General features: G+C 34.6%; 1 protein-coding gene across 2 annotated transcripts in view; it reads right to left on the reverse strand.

Moving 5' to 3' along the window:
* The window catches only part of RSF1 (remodeling and spacing factor 1), a 124,594-nt gene that overhangs the window by 28,013 nt on the left and 82,916 nt on the right, over positions 1-13,665 (reverse strand). For both annotated transcript variants that reach the window (XM_064492742.1, XM_010990046.3), the window contains exons 5-7: positions 10,543-10,697; positions 4,917-6,682; positions 2,953-3,159 (exon numbers count right to left, since the gene is read on the reverse strand). In XM_064492742.1, the coding sequence (XP_064348812.1) occupies positions 2,953-3,159; positions 4,917-6,682; positions 10,543-10,697 (2,128 nt within the window). The remainder of the gene's footprint in view (positions 1-2,952; positions 3,160-4,916; positions 6,683-10,542; positions 10,698-13,665) is intronic.

Raw genomic sequence — 13,665 nt, forward strand, 5'->3', positions numbered from 1 at the left:
CTGGCAATAGCAGATATTCCAAGGTACATCTTACATGCTCCCTGATTAAGCCTCAGATCAGCCATTTTTCTCAGAAGCACTGGTTCCTTTATTGGAGATTGGTATTTAGAAACCCTAATCTAGATGCTAAGTGCTCACTGCTACTGGGTATCCCTGCTTCTAAGCTCTCATGGGGCCAGGAAATGCATGTATGTACAGCAACCCATGTATATACATACTATATTAAAGTAAGCATGAGTTCATACTAATAACTCTACCTCTAATCCAGCACCACAGGTTTCATTTTAGCCTTCGGTCTTATTTGTAACTTCTTTTTTGACAGTGAGAAGGTTGGCTCCTATCATTTATTTATATGTAGGTTTATTTGCATATAGCTATACAGTTTCTGAATTGCTAACGTACCATGAGGAGAGTTGAGGGTGGGAGGCAGAATGTGCACACACGTGCAGTGATTTAAAAGTGGAAAACTCCCTTCTCCATACGATGCATCAACATTTGCTACCAATACTCAGAAATCAATACTAAGTTATATTAATATAATACTCCAGCCACGTGACTGATTGATTACACAGCCATATGTGGACTAACCTGGGCAGCAGCTGATTCTATTTATCCCATTGTTTCTGATAAAACATAATCTGAATTTCAAGTAACAAACTTAAAAGTAAACTTTTAGAACTCAATTTACTTCTAAAATGATGAGTATCTCTATTCTTCATTAAAGGTTAAATGCCATTAAAATAAATACTACTACATGAGATTTCCAAGCTTCAGGCAATGATCCACTTAGCATCTGGAAAATCCCACAGAGTTCTATACTCATCTATCAATTTATTGCTTTTCTGCTGTAAGCTCAATGAGAACAAGGACCACAACTAATTCGGTATCATTTCCCTACCACTTAAGACGTACCAGTTGCTTGACATTTTGATTTGACAATTATTAAATATCTGGAATAAGATGTTCAATATATTTGGGATTTTCAGCTTCCAATGCAATCCTTTGGCACGTAACCAGTAATGGGATTTTCAGAGCAGTTATTATGATAATCAAACAAACTAATTCAACAAGATACATGCATCCCAGTGTTCACAGCAACACTATTTACAATAGCCAAGACGTGGAAGGAAACTAAATGTCCATCGACGGTTAACTGGATAAAGAACACACAAACATTAACACAATGGAATACTACTCAGTTATAAAACAGAATGAAATAATGCCATTTTCAGCAACATGGGTGGACCTAGAGATTATCATACTAAGTGAAGTAAGCCAAAAGGCAAATATCATATGATATCACTTATATGTGGAATCTAAAAGAATGACAAAAATGAATTTATTTACAAAACAGAAACAGATTCACAGACTAAGAAAACAAACTTACGGTTACCGGGGGTTGGGGGAAGGAGAAGGAATAAACTGGGAGTTTTGGATTTACAGATACTATTATATATAAAATGGATAAACAACAAGGTCCTACTTTTTAGCACAGGGAACTATATTCAGTATCTTGTAATAACCTATAAAGAAAAAGAATATGAAAAAGAATATATATATACGTGTGTGTATAATGGAATCACCATGCTGTACATCAGAGACCAACACAACACTGTAAATCAACTATACTTCAATTAACAACCACCACCACCACCACCAAACGAAAATCCTACGTGCATTCCAAGGAAGATACAACTTTCTCCACCTCCTGGACGTCATTTCTGCTCACCTCATTTTATTTCTATTTCTTCACACCGCTTTGTCACTGATACGCATTTCTGCCTCAGTCAAAATGCACAGCTTAATAAAGTATTAGGGAACAGTAGGGAAAAAACACAAGTGTTGATTTTTACTTGATTTAGAGGGCAGAAAAGACCAGTATCTCAAATCTCTTTGCTTTCTCTACACAAAAATCTTCACCTAACTTTTACAGCTTGATGATCCTAAAAATGCTTAGAAGGGTCTTCTCAGTGTAATTCTGACATCTATTCTCGAAGCTAAAGTCATTCTCTGGTTCTAAGTTATATGTTTTACTTGAATTCTCTGAAACTACTGGGACATGATAAACTTCACTAATGAATTTACTTTCCACTAATGATTTTAACACTTAGGAAGAAAACTGCAAATAAACCACAAACAGCTTTAACCCAGCACACAACAGATGTCAGGAACTGTGCTAGGCAACTTTACATAACTTGCTTCTGTTCTACACAACTCTACATATGTGGGAGCATCTTTCTTCATGTCTCTTTCTACTTAATAGGTAGAGCTTGTCTTTAAAGTCAAACTTATTCAAAAGAACAGATAGTTGCAGAGAATTGGGCATAACAAGAGTATTTCTTTAATAGGTTCTTTAGAAAGCACTTACAAACTGCAAAAATACATATACAGGTTAGGAACTGGTTTCCCTGATTTAGGCCATCTTTGAAGAACTTACTTCCTAGATAAGAAAGTCTCATGCAAATCTGTCACTATTCATAGAGTATATCTGGCCTATAATTTATCCTCTTAATTTTTTTTCTAAACTGCCCATCTTAGCCCTACTAGGCTACTCCTTGACTTACATGTTTTAATAGAAAGGCAACAAGGCCTTCAGGCTTTAACTTATTTAAAGCTGCCACTTCAGAAATATCATTATAAAGTAACTTAAAAGGGAAGAAGAAAAATTGCTAAAAAGGTACAGAATAAAAATATTTGAATAAATTAACTGATTTCTGAGAAGAGATTAGGAGCGTATGCTTAAGTAGAGGAAATGTCAATATAAAAACCAGGTTGAATGAAAGCAAGATCCTAATCCTCCCTAGAACTGGGCTGTTATTTGAGAAATAGAAATAAAGGTTATTTTGCACACATAAAATGGAAATTAAGATCGAACCCAAAAGAGTTAGGCTGTGTCAGGCAACCAAAGTATGCCTGTAATACAAACACGGTTCATTTAGCTCAGGTACATACTAGCTCAGGGTGGTTTGGAAGGCCACATTTTTTGCATGGTTCATCATCATCTGCTAAGATGACTTCTTCACTTTCCTTTTCTTCTTCCTCTTCTGAAGCTGCAGATGATTTTTCAATGTCAGACCCTTCACTTTCATCATTGCTGGAATATTTCCACCTGCCACGTGTTCGAGAACCAGTCCATCGAACTTTGCCTTTGGGTTTTACCTTGTAAAAAATATAAAGTAGGATAATTTAATATAGTAAGAATATTTAAAAAACAGTTCTGATTACATGTCCCTTGTAGAATATTTAGTGAATATACAAAGAAGAAAAGGAAAATAGCTTTATCAACAGATCTTCCAACTATCAAATTTTAGCATGTATTTCCCTTATTTCTATTTTTAAAAAATTTTGGGGAGAACTATAATGAACATTCTGTCTTATATTTTCCCTAGTCATAATAACATATTCTCCTAACATCATGTAAATACATATATGTATAATATGCCATCACATAGCTGTATTTATCTAGTCCACTACTAGACGGACATTTAGGTAGTTTTCCATTTTTTCACTTTCATAAACAACGTATCCTTGCAATTATAAACTTTCACATACACCTCTGTGGTTAGGATAAATTCCTCGAAGAGGATTCTGGGTCAAAGGTCATGTACTTTGTAAAGGCTCTATAACAGAGCACTGACTATATTCTCACATACCATTATCTAAAATTTTTAATTCTGATATTAGAGGTGAATTAAAAAATTTTAATGGGTCAGAAATGCATATTAAAATCCTGACAAACTTAAAAAATATGTCATTCAGAGAATAAGTTTATAATGCTGTGAAATGCTTTTTACTGCTTGGCTTCACTATATTTTAATTCATATTTCAGTTTCCTCCTATAGTGTAAGTTCCTATCAAAGACCAAAATAATTCTAACAACAGAAGGGGAAATTTTTTTAAAACAAGAATTTAAAAATTCAGTATTTCAGGGAATTGTAATGATCAGTTACAATGAAGAACAAGCCGATCACATAAATGAACAAAACAGAACTAGCACTTTTAGTTATACAAACTCCTACAGGCTAGCCCAAGACTTGTACAGATTTTGCTTAAAATAAGAGTCACAGGGGAAAAAAATTCTGGCTTCTAAGACTACTGATTAAAATGGGGGAACACAGGAATTCTCAAACACTGGTAATGAAAGGGCACATTAACGGGGCCTTCTTTGGAGTGGCAATAGCTATCAAAACTTAAAACACACATGCCTTTGACCCAGCAATTCCAATTCTAGGAGTCTATTCTAAAGAAATACTCACTCAAGTCCAAAAGGATCTTCAATGCAGCATTGCCTGTAATAGTGAAAAATTGGAAATAACCTAAATGTCAATCAATAAGGGAGTGGTTAAATAAACTGAGGTACATCCATATTATGCAATACTATGTGGCCATCAATAACTAAAAAGTAGACTATATCTACTGATATGGAAAGAGTTCAGACACATAATGTTAAGTGAAAAACTCCTAGAAAAATGAATTTATTTGACTCTATTTTCTAAGTGAATAGGTAAATATTTATGAACATACACAAGAACGTATAGAAAAAGGACTGGAAAGAGGTGCACCACAAACTGTTAATAGCGTTTATGAGGAGTTCTCATTTTTGAATCCTACAAGTTAGGTCTTTTTTTTCCCGCCAAGTTAGGCATTACTTAAATAGTTTTCAAAGAGAATATATTCTTATACTGCCTATAATAGAGAAGAAACTTAAAAGATGATTAAGATATAAAGTTTGAAATTTAATGTCTGGGAATAACCACTGAGAAAAGACACCTTATATATAGGAAGAAAGGCTTTTTTGTTGTTGTTGCCTTTAGTTATCTTTGAATGACTTGTTTTAGCCAAAAGCAAAGAGCTACAAACACTTAGAGCTAAATATTTCTAACAGAAATTAAAACGCAGAGTAGGAGAAATTTTACCTTGGTTACTTTAGAATTTGTATCCTTATCTGTTTTTTTCAAATTTTCTTTTTTGTCTGTTTTTTGCAAAGCTGCTGACTCTTCTTCCACTTCATCTTCTCCTTCCCCTCTTTTTTTATCAGCTTTTTGATCTCTGATTTCAGCCACTTTCGCTGTGGGTCTAGATATTCTTGGAGACCTCCTTAAAGTACGACCTACATTTGTTTTCTCTTCTTCCTTTTCTGTCTTCTCTTGCTTGGTTTCCTGCTCTAGAATTTTGGGAGGAGAATCTGGCTTCTTCTTCCGACTGGATATCCTAATTGTTAATTTGATGCCCTCCTTCTGCCTTTCAGAGGTTATCTCTGTGTTTTCCGAGGCAGTGGTGTCTTCTTCAGGAATCAACTTATATTTAAATTTACTTTTTTGTATAGAACCCTTTGTCTCAGAAGGATCATCTGTGCCAGAGGTCTGAGCATTGTTCAGATTATATGTATCTACCTTTGTGGACTCAGAATCCTCTTTTAGAATTTCTGGGTCTATTTTCTCCAGGGACTGACCTTCAGTGGAACTTGTGCTCTGACACTCTACCACTTCTTTTTCTGAGGCTCGTTTCTCACAGGGGCCAGTCATGTTAGATGATGGAGAAGCTTCAGCTGCTTCAGGAGACCCTGCCTGTACTGATTCTACAGTACTCTTTGGACCCTCCTCTGGTATCGGACTCAATCTCTGTGTGTCCTTATCAAGAAAAGTCTTTTTGGACTTCTCTAACTTGTCAAGACATTCTAGGACTGGTGGGCGCTTATCTTTCTTACTTTTGGGAGACTTCTCATCAATTTTCATGGTACAGGATTCAGTGGTAGATAAGGTAGTTTTAAAAGAGAGGTCCTTTGCTATTTCAGAAGTCGAAAGAGACATTTCCATTTCTGGAGGACCAGTTTCCTCTATGTGTCCTTTTTGACTCTGGGTCTCTAAGACTGATACTGAACGATCTACATCTTTCCCTAAAGGGACCACTTCCTTCTCAATATCACCTACCTTCATACTTGTTATTACAGAATTTAAGGACTCTGCTCCATTTCCCTCCATGATGACACTTCTGTCCTTTGAGGGGCTACAGCTATCTTCCTTTGTATCATAAAACTTTGTCTCCATTTGTTCTGTCTTAAAATTTGGAGTTACCTTTTCATCACTAACTTCTCCATTTACCAGCTGTTTCCCTTCGTGACCCAAAGTAGTGATTGTACAGATCCTTTTACAAGTCTCTTCCTCTTGCTTTATTTCATCTTTCAAAAATTCTTTTGTTGGAGTGACTGATTTACACAAAGGTCCTTTGATTGGACTGTCAAAATCATCACTCAGTTTAATTTCTCGTTTTTTCAGTGGTATCTTGGCCTGCTGGTCATTTTTAAGCTTCTCGGTTTCTTCAGTAGACTTCTCAGTAATTTCCTGAGAAGATTTAACATTGCCACCACAATCGAGCCTCTCAGGCTCTAGCTTCTCTGCGCTACCTCTGATATCTTTAGGATCTGCTCTACAGTCCTTCATTTCAGCTTTTACAGGTTTGACATTTTCCTTGAAGGAGTCACTTTCTTCTTTGATAAGCTTTTTTTCCTCACTTTCTGGCAAAGGTTTTTCTAGCTTCACTATGACTGGCAGTTTTACAAGTTCCTTTTCATCTTCTTTTTCTATTTTCACAGTAGTCTCTCCTAGAGCATTGGGTGTAGAACAGTTTTCTGAATCTAATGGCTGCTCTTCACTCTTCATCTTTTCATTTTCCTTCTGTTCTTCTAAAAAATTAGATAAAGTTTATATGAATCTAAGCATTCAAGATTACGAAATACATAAGGCTGAACATAAAATACATTTCCATTTGAAGTTTCTCTTTTAAAAGAGGTCGCTTTTGTCACTGGACACTTGACAATAAAAGATAAAATTGGACAGTAAAGAAAATTACCAAACTCTGAAGTATAACTTCTAGATATTAAAAAAATGTTATTTAGAAAGATTCAGGTTTCTGCTTTAAACTTTAGCTTCAGTGTTCTTAATGAAATGCAAATAATTATACAGCTCAACTAATTTATTCAAGCTCAAGAAATGGCTCAAAAATATGAAAAGAAGAATAGTACATAAAACATTTCCAAAAGACCATATTTGTTTTAAAAACTGACAACTGTTATTCCTTGCAAATCACTGAGCACTTCATTCCCCTGAGGTAACTTGAGCATGGCAGTGGGAAAATGTTTTATGTTTTATTCAGATTATAAAAGTAACAAGACTCCATACAGAAAATGAAAAAAGGGGAAAAATGCCCATAATTCTAATACCTGGAGGCAATCACTATTAATATTTTAGGTTACTTCCTTCTAGTCTTATATGTATTTCTGACAAAGATGGGATCATGTTGCCCCATTTTTTTCACTGAAACACTAGCACTTTCTTATATTAAACACCTTTACAGAAATTGGACTTAATTATAGAACACTCCTCAATGCACTTAATTAAAATTTACTTTATCAAAATGCCATTATTGAATACTTCAGAAGTTAATATTTACAAAGAAACTATTTAGCTTTATTTGCCAACTCCTCTTTTACCTTATTTGCTAGGTATTCCCAACTTTTTGGAGTACCTAATAGTGCAAATTTAAATAAATAACAAAAGATATATTTAGTAAATACCATAGTCTTTGGTATTACACAGAATGCATATATGCTTTAAACTTGTGCTCAGGAATCTGAGCAGTGTTTTCAGAATTCATTAAGTACTAATTTTACCTACGTTTTCCTCACCCCATCCTAGCAACCGAAAAACCTCAATTTTAAACAAAGTTTTATAAGATAGGAATTTAAAAAAATTTTTTTGAACAGATTCTTGCCAAGTTCATAAACCAGACAGAGTTTTATGTATTTCATGGGAATAAAATGGAATGGACAGAAGTGAGATGAACCAGGACATAGTTTATAAAATTAGAACTCAATATTTTTTTAAGAAGTAAATATATTTTTATTACAAACCACCATTTATTTTGTTTGATCATACTGCAAGTAAAAAATTCATCTCACTTGCTTTAAGTGATCTCATCGGCTGCAGCATGGCGAACAGATGAAAGAGGACCAAGGACAGAAATGAGAACAGTAAGATTATTTTGAGAGAATAAATGATGAAAGCTCTTCAAGGTCATCTCATTTTATTCAGATTAAAACCCAACATTCTCAATAAACTACAAAGCCCTTTACAATCTCCACACCCCTTTCCCCATCTCCTGAAGCCTTACCTCTCTGACCTCATTTCCTTCAGTGTTCAAAACTGGTCATTCATTCTGCTTCAGCTACATTGCTCACCTTGCTCTTTCTATAAAAAGGGGACCAGCAAACTAATTCTGTAAAGGGTCAGATAGTAAATATTTTAGGTTTTGCAGCCAGACTGTCTCTCTATCTTTATAGTGTGACAGTTGTTAAGGACAATGACATACTCAACGAATGAATAAAATTTCATTAAGAAAATAGTGGCAGGCCATATTAAGCCTGCAGGCCCTAGACCGACACATTAAGTAGGCATGCTCCCACCTCAGGGTCTTGCATTAACTAATGCTTACGACACTTTGTTCCTCATGTATCTGCATGGTTTGCTCTCTCAAGTCCTTAAGTTTTATTCAAATATCACCTTTTCAGTGACTCCTTTTCTAGTTCCCTGATCTAAAATTATATCCTCTCTCTTTCCCCAAATTATTTTACCTCCATTGCTCCTTACCATCATCTCATAGACCATATATTTTATTCACTAATCTTTATTGTTTATCTCCCCATAGTACTATGTTAGTTCCAAGAAGGCCAAAATTTGATTGGTTTTGTTCAGTTTTACTCCTAGTATCAAAAACAGTGCATGATATACAACATGTACTCAACAGGTATTTGTTGACTGAAATTTCAGAATGAATGAAATATTAGAGGTGAAATATCACCCATGTCTAAAAAAGGAATATTTCCTTGCAATTAAAACTTTTCTTGGCAAAGAAATTTCACCATTTTGAAGATGCTAACAGACTTCAGTTTCTAAAAGGGGCTCAAAATATTGAAATCATCATTTGATAGTATCAACATGCATCTAATGGAAATATAATAGGAGCTGCCTACACTAAAACATCAGTACTATCATTTTACTGCACGCTAAAGGGATACACATTGGTGCCAATTCTTTTTTAACCTATTTAAAAATTACATGGTAGATATTTGACAGATATCAAGCATTTACTATGTACTCAGTATTATAAGTAATCTGTAGATGACCTCAATAAGGCATACAGGAGGATGTCTGCATAGGTTATATGCAAATACTATTATTCTATTTTCTGTAAGGGACTTGACAATCCTTAGATTTTGGTATCAGCAGGGGTCCTGGGACCAATCCCCCAGAGATACCAAAGGATGACTGTATCTGTTTCCAAGGTTAGGAGAAGACTGCCTTTATAACCTCAATGCTCAAAGTGCTGTCCTCCGACCAGCAGCATCAGCATCTACTAGGTTCTTGTTAAAATGGAGAATCGGGTAAATCACCAGGTAAACAGCATGCATATTAAAATTCGAGAAGCACAGCTCTAGATTACTCTAGTTAAAGAGCATAGGCTTTACAAGGATCAGAGTTCAAATCTAGACTCTGATACTTTATACGACTTCAGGCAAGTTTATAAACTTCTCAATTCCCTCATCTGTAAAATTGGAATAATAATAGCAGTTACCTCAAAGAGCTGCTATGAGGATTAAATAAAAATGTAAAAAATGGTATGGCGGACCCTCAGAAACTTAAAAACAGAACTACCATCTGATCCAGTAATTCTGTTTCAAGTATTTACCTGAAAGTAGTGAAAGCAGTGACTGGAACAGATTATTTGTTCACCCACATTCATAGCAACATTATTCTCAACAGAGAAAAGGCAGGAGAAACCCAAGCATCGAGCGACAGATGAATGGATAAAATGTGGTATAAACATACAATGGAATATTAATCAGCCTTTAAAAGGAAAAATTCTGATACATGCTACAGTATGGATGAACACTGAAGACATGCTCTGTGAAATAAGCTGTTCACAAAAGGACAAATATTGTATGATTCTTCTCTGCTATAAGGTTCCTAGAGTTAGTTAAATTCATAGAGACAGCAAGTAGAATGATGGATGCCAGGGGCTAAGGGCAGGGGGAAATGGGGAGTTAGTGTTAATGGGTACAGAGTTTCAGTGTAGGAAGATAAGTCTGCAGATGAACAGTGGTGATGGTTGCACAACAACGTGAATGGACTTAATGTCACAGAGTTGTACACTTAAAAATGGTTAAAACGATAAAATTGTGTTGTGTATTTTACCACAATAATAATAAAAAAGTTCAGTATCTTTGTATTCTTAAATCAGTAAGATATTTTGATGATATGAAAATTTTTATTTTAATTTTTTAAATGTTCAATATAAAAGACCAAAGTACCTAATGGTTTTTTGCTTCTTCCCCCCCCCCCCACTAAATAAAAGAAAAATCTACCTCCTTTTACAGGAAGGTTTCAAATTTTTCAAACTGAGGGAATTTCAATTCATATAGTTTGGAAGATGAGTAGAAAAGAGAAGAAATTACGAAACAAAGCAAAACAAAACACACAAAAAAACCTTGTTTAGTTGTTTCTTCCTCCTTTTTAGTCTCCTCATCCTCTAAGCTGGGACTTTCCCGGGAAGAGGTGTCCTGTTGGCTAGAGTTTTTCAAAAGTACAGGATCGATTTGTGCTTTCAGGAGCGCAAGAGTCTCAGCCAACTCATTTCGATTTCTAAACAAGAGAAAAAATAAGACAGCATAGAAATCTTTCTTCTGTTCAAGAGATTTCAGAATAGTACCTATTAGAAATTAAAATTTTAAAAAGAAAAACACATTAAGAACATCCAAAACACTAGTATAGCTAACCCTAATTAACTTTGAATTTTAAAATTAAGCATTAGAAATGAATATGTGTTAAAATATACTATTCCCCAAAGAGGAATTTCAGACTATTCTCTCTGTTGACTAGAAAAACAATGCATATCTCTTTGGCTAAAAAGAATGGAAGGAGCAAAATTAAACAAAAATCGAAGTTTGATAATTTTTTAAAGTACTATGCAATCTCTCAGGAGTACAAAATCAATGTAAAATTTTAAGTTTTTTTTTTTTTAAACAAAAGTTCTTGATTCATTTGGAAATAAGAACTCTTTTCCACCTACAGAGATTAACATTTGATGTTGCTATAAAATTATGATCCAGGTCTTTCTAAGTAATTATGGCAAAAAGTCAGCTCAATGACACAGTTTAAAAACCCAAGGTTTTAGGTTATAGATGCTCTTTGTCAATTAGAGTTTACAACTACAGGAAGGAAATTCAATTTAAATAAAAAATAGAAGAAAACCCCAAATAAATAAGATTGTAATATATAAATTCTCAACTTTTACTACCAAATTCAGAGGTGTAGTATGGTCAATTTAAATGCCACTTAAAAACAAGAAAACTAATTTAAATATTTTTCCTGCTCACATAAGCAGTGTGTAACAGTGAAAATAAAAAGGAAACCCTGAGAGGGAGGGTATAGCCCAAGTGGTAGAGTGCATGCTTAGCATGCACGAGGTCCTGGGTTCAATTCCCGGCACCTCCTCCAAACACAAATAAATAAACCCATTACCCACCCCTCATCAAAAAAAAAAAGAAAGAAAGAAAGAAAGAAAACCCTGCACTAAGAGTTGGGGAAATAGCTCCAGGCCTACTACCAAGTTAATTAATCTGCACCTCTGATCTTCCATCTGTGTCCTCAAAGCACTGTGTATGTACCTCTAATTCTACACAGTCAGTATTAAGATGAAATTACTTGCTGTCATGCCGCACGTCCTTTATCCTCCTATACATTTCCACCTACAACCTAGTTAAATTAAACTCTACCACTTGAGAGCAAGAACATTGCCATATGAAGTAGGTTCTAAAAAATGTTAAATGAATCAACAGAATCCCTGTTCCTAAACTAAATGGCTATGTGCCCTGGAAAGATCATTCATCTTCAGTAGGCATGAATTTCCTTATCTTTAAAAGACTGTATTCTCTCAAGTATTATTAAATTGCCCTCCTAAGGAAAACAGTAAAATTGCCACTGATGGACATCTTTCAGAAATTAAAATGACAACCATTTTGTCATTGTGTTTGGGAATGAATACACAGGTTTATACATATTATAAATATTGTGCACAGGAATGAACGCATGTTTATACATACCATAGCTATCACATGAGCATACACAATAAGGTGAATAGTTTTAGAATTTTAATTACATAATAGTAGATGGTCAGATTAGATACTCTTTCAAAATAATGTCTGATACTACTTTTACTTTACAAAAAAGGAAAATTAAAACCAAGAAATATTAAATAAATTAATTTTGGGCAAAGTTCCTACATCCTAACTTCATTATACCAACTACTTCTAACCTAAGGCTCTATCGACCTAATGTTACTATTCTCATACTTCACTGAGAATTCCAAATGTAGTAAGTGCTTCAACCTTTGTTGTTATTTTTTGAGGTCATGCTGAGAACTGAAAACTATATTGAAGTTTCTCACAATACTTATTTTTAAAACTTCTAAACATTAGAAGAGGGCCAATACTGCTAGAAAAATTCATGTCAATTATTGCCACTACTCTAAGCAACAAAAGAATTTAGCAGAAAAATCTATTAAAGAAGAACTCCCTTAAAGAAAAACAGAAAACTACTCATCATTGGATTTCTCCTGTTTTGATCTAACAATTAAGTTGGGTATGCTAAATAATTTTTTAAAACCCTAAATTGGAGCTTGAGGGAATTTTTATAAATATACACATATTCAAATTACATTCAAATTTCTTACCACTTTCTACAGGAACTTTTTAAGTACTCTATGGACTCTAACAACAGTTCAGATGTTTTGCCCTCCCTCCATTGTCTTCTTTTCTTTAAAACATTTCCTCACTCAGGCATATTAAATCAGAAATATTCCTCCAAAATACCATGCTCTCTTATGAACTTGGGTGTTTGCATTTCTGTTCTCTTCAGCCCAGAATGTGCTTCGAATGGCTAACTTCAATTATTATTTCAAAGACAAGCACAGAATAGATAAATGTGGTATATCAATACAAGGGAATATTATCTAGCCATAAAAAGGAATATAGTACTGGTTCTTACTACATAGATGAACCTTGAAAACATGCTATCTGGAAGAAGCCAGTCACAATGGCCACATGTTGCAAGATTCTACATATATAAAATGTCTGGATTAGGCAAGTTATAGAAACATAAAGTAGACTGGCGGTTGCCATTAGCTAGGGAAAGGCAGAATGGTGAGAAATTACTAACGTATAGGGTACAGGGTTTCTTTGTGAGGTGAGGAAAATGCCTTTGAGTTAAACAATGATGATGGCCACACAATACTGAATATACTAAAAAACCATTGAACTATGTATTTTTTTAAATGATGGTGGCTTAGATGAGAATACAGCCATGAAGGGGATGACGGATGGTCCGACACTGGATACATTTTGCATAGAGAGCTAACTGGACGTGCTGATAGAATGGTTGTGAAGTCAGAGAAAAAGGAATGTCACTGATGTGCCTCCAAGTTGGATGCAGGCAACCGAAGGCATGTGGTTGGTTTCAACTGAGATGGGACAAACATATTGAAGTGGAAAGGTTAGAAGCTCAAGTTTTGGGCAGATTGACTGATTCTGACTTTAAACTCTTGTGTTTTCCT

The sequence above is a fragment of the Camelus dromedarius genome, chromosome 12 (assembly GCF_036321535.1).
Source record: "Camelus dromedarius isolate mCamDro1 chromosome 12, mCamDro1.pat, whole genome shotgun sequence".
Lineage (NCBI taxonomy): Eukaryota > Metazoa > Chordata > Mammalia > Artiodactyla > Camelidae > Camelus > Camelus dromedarius.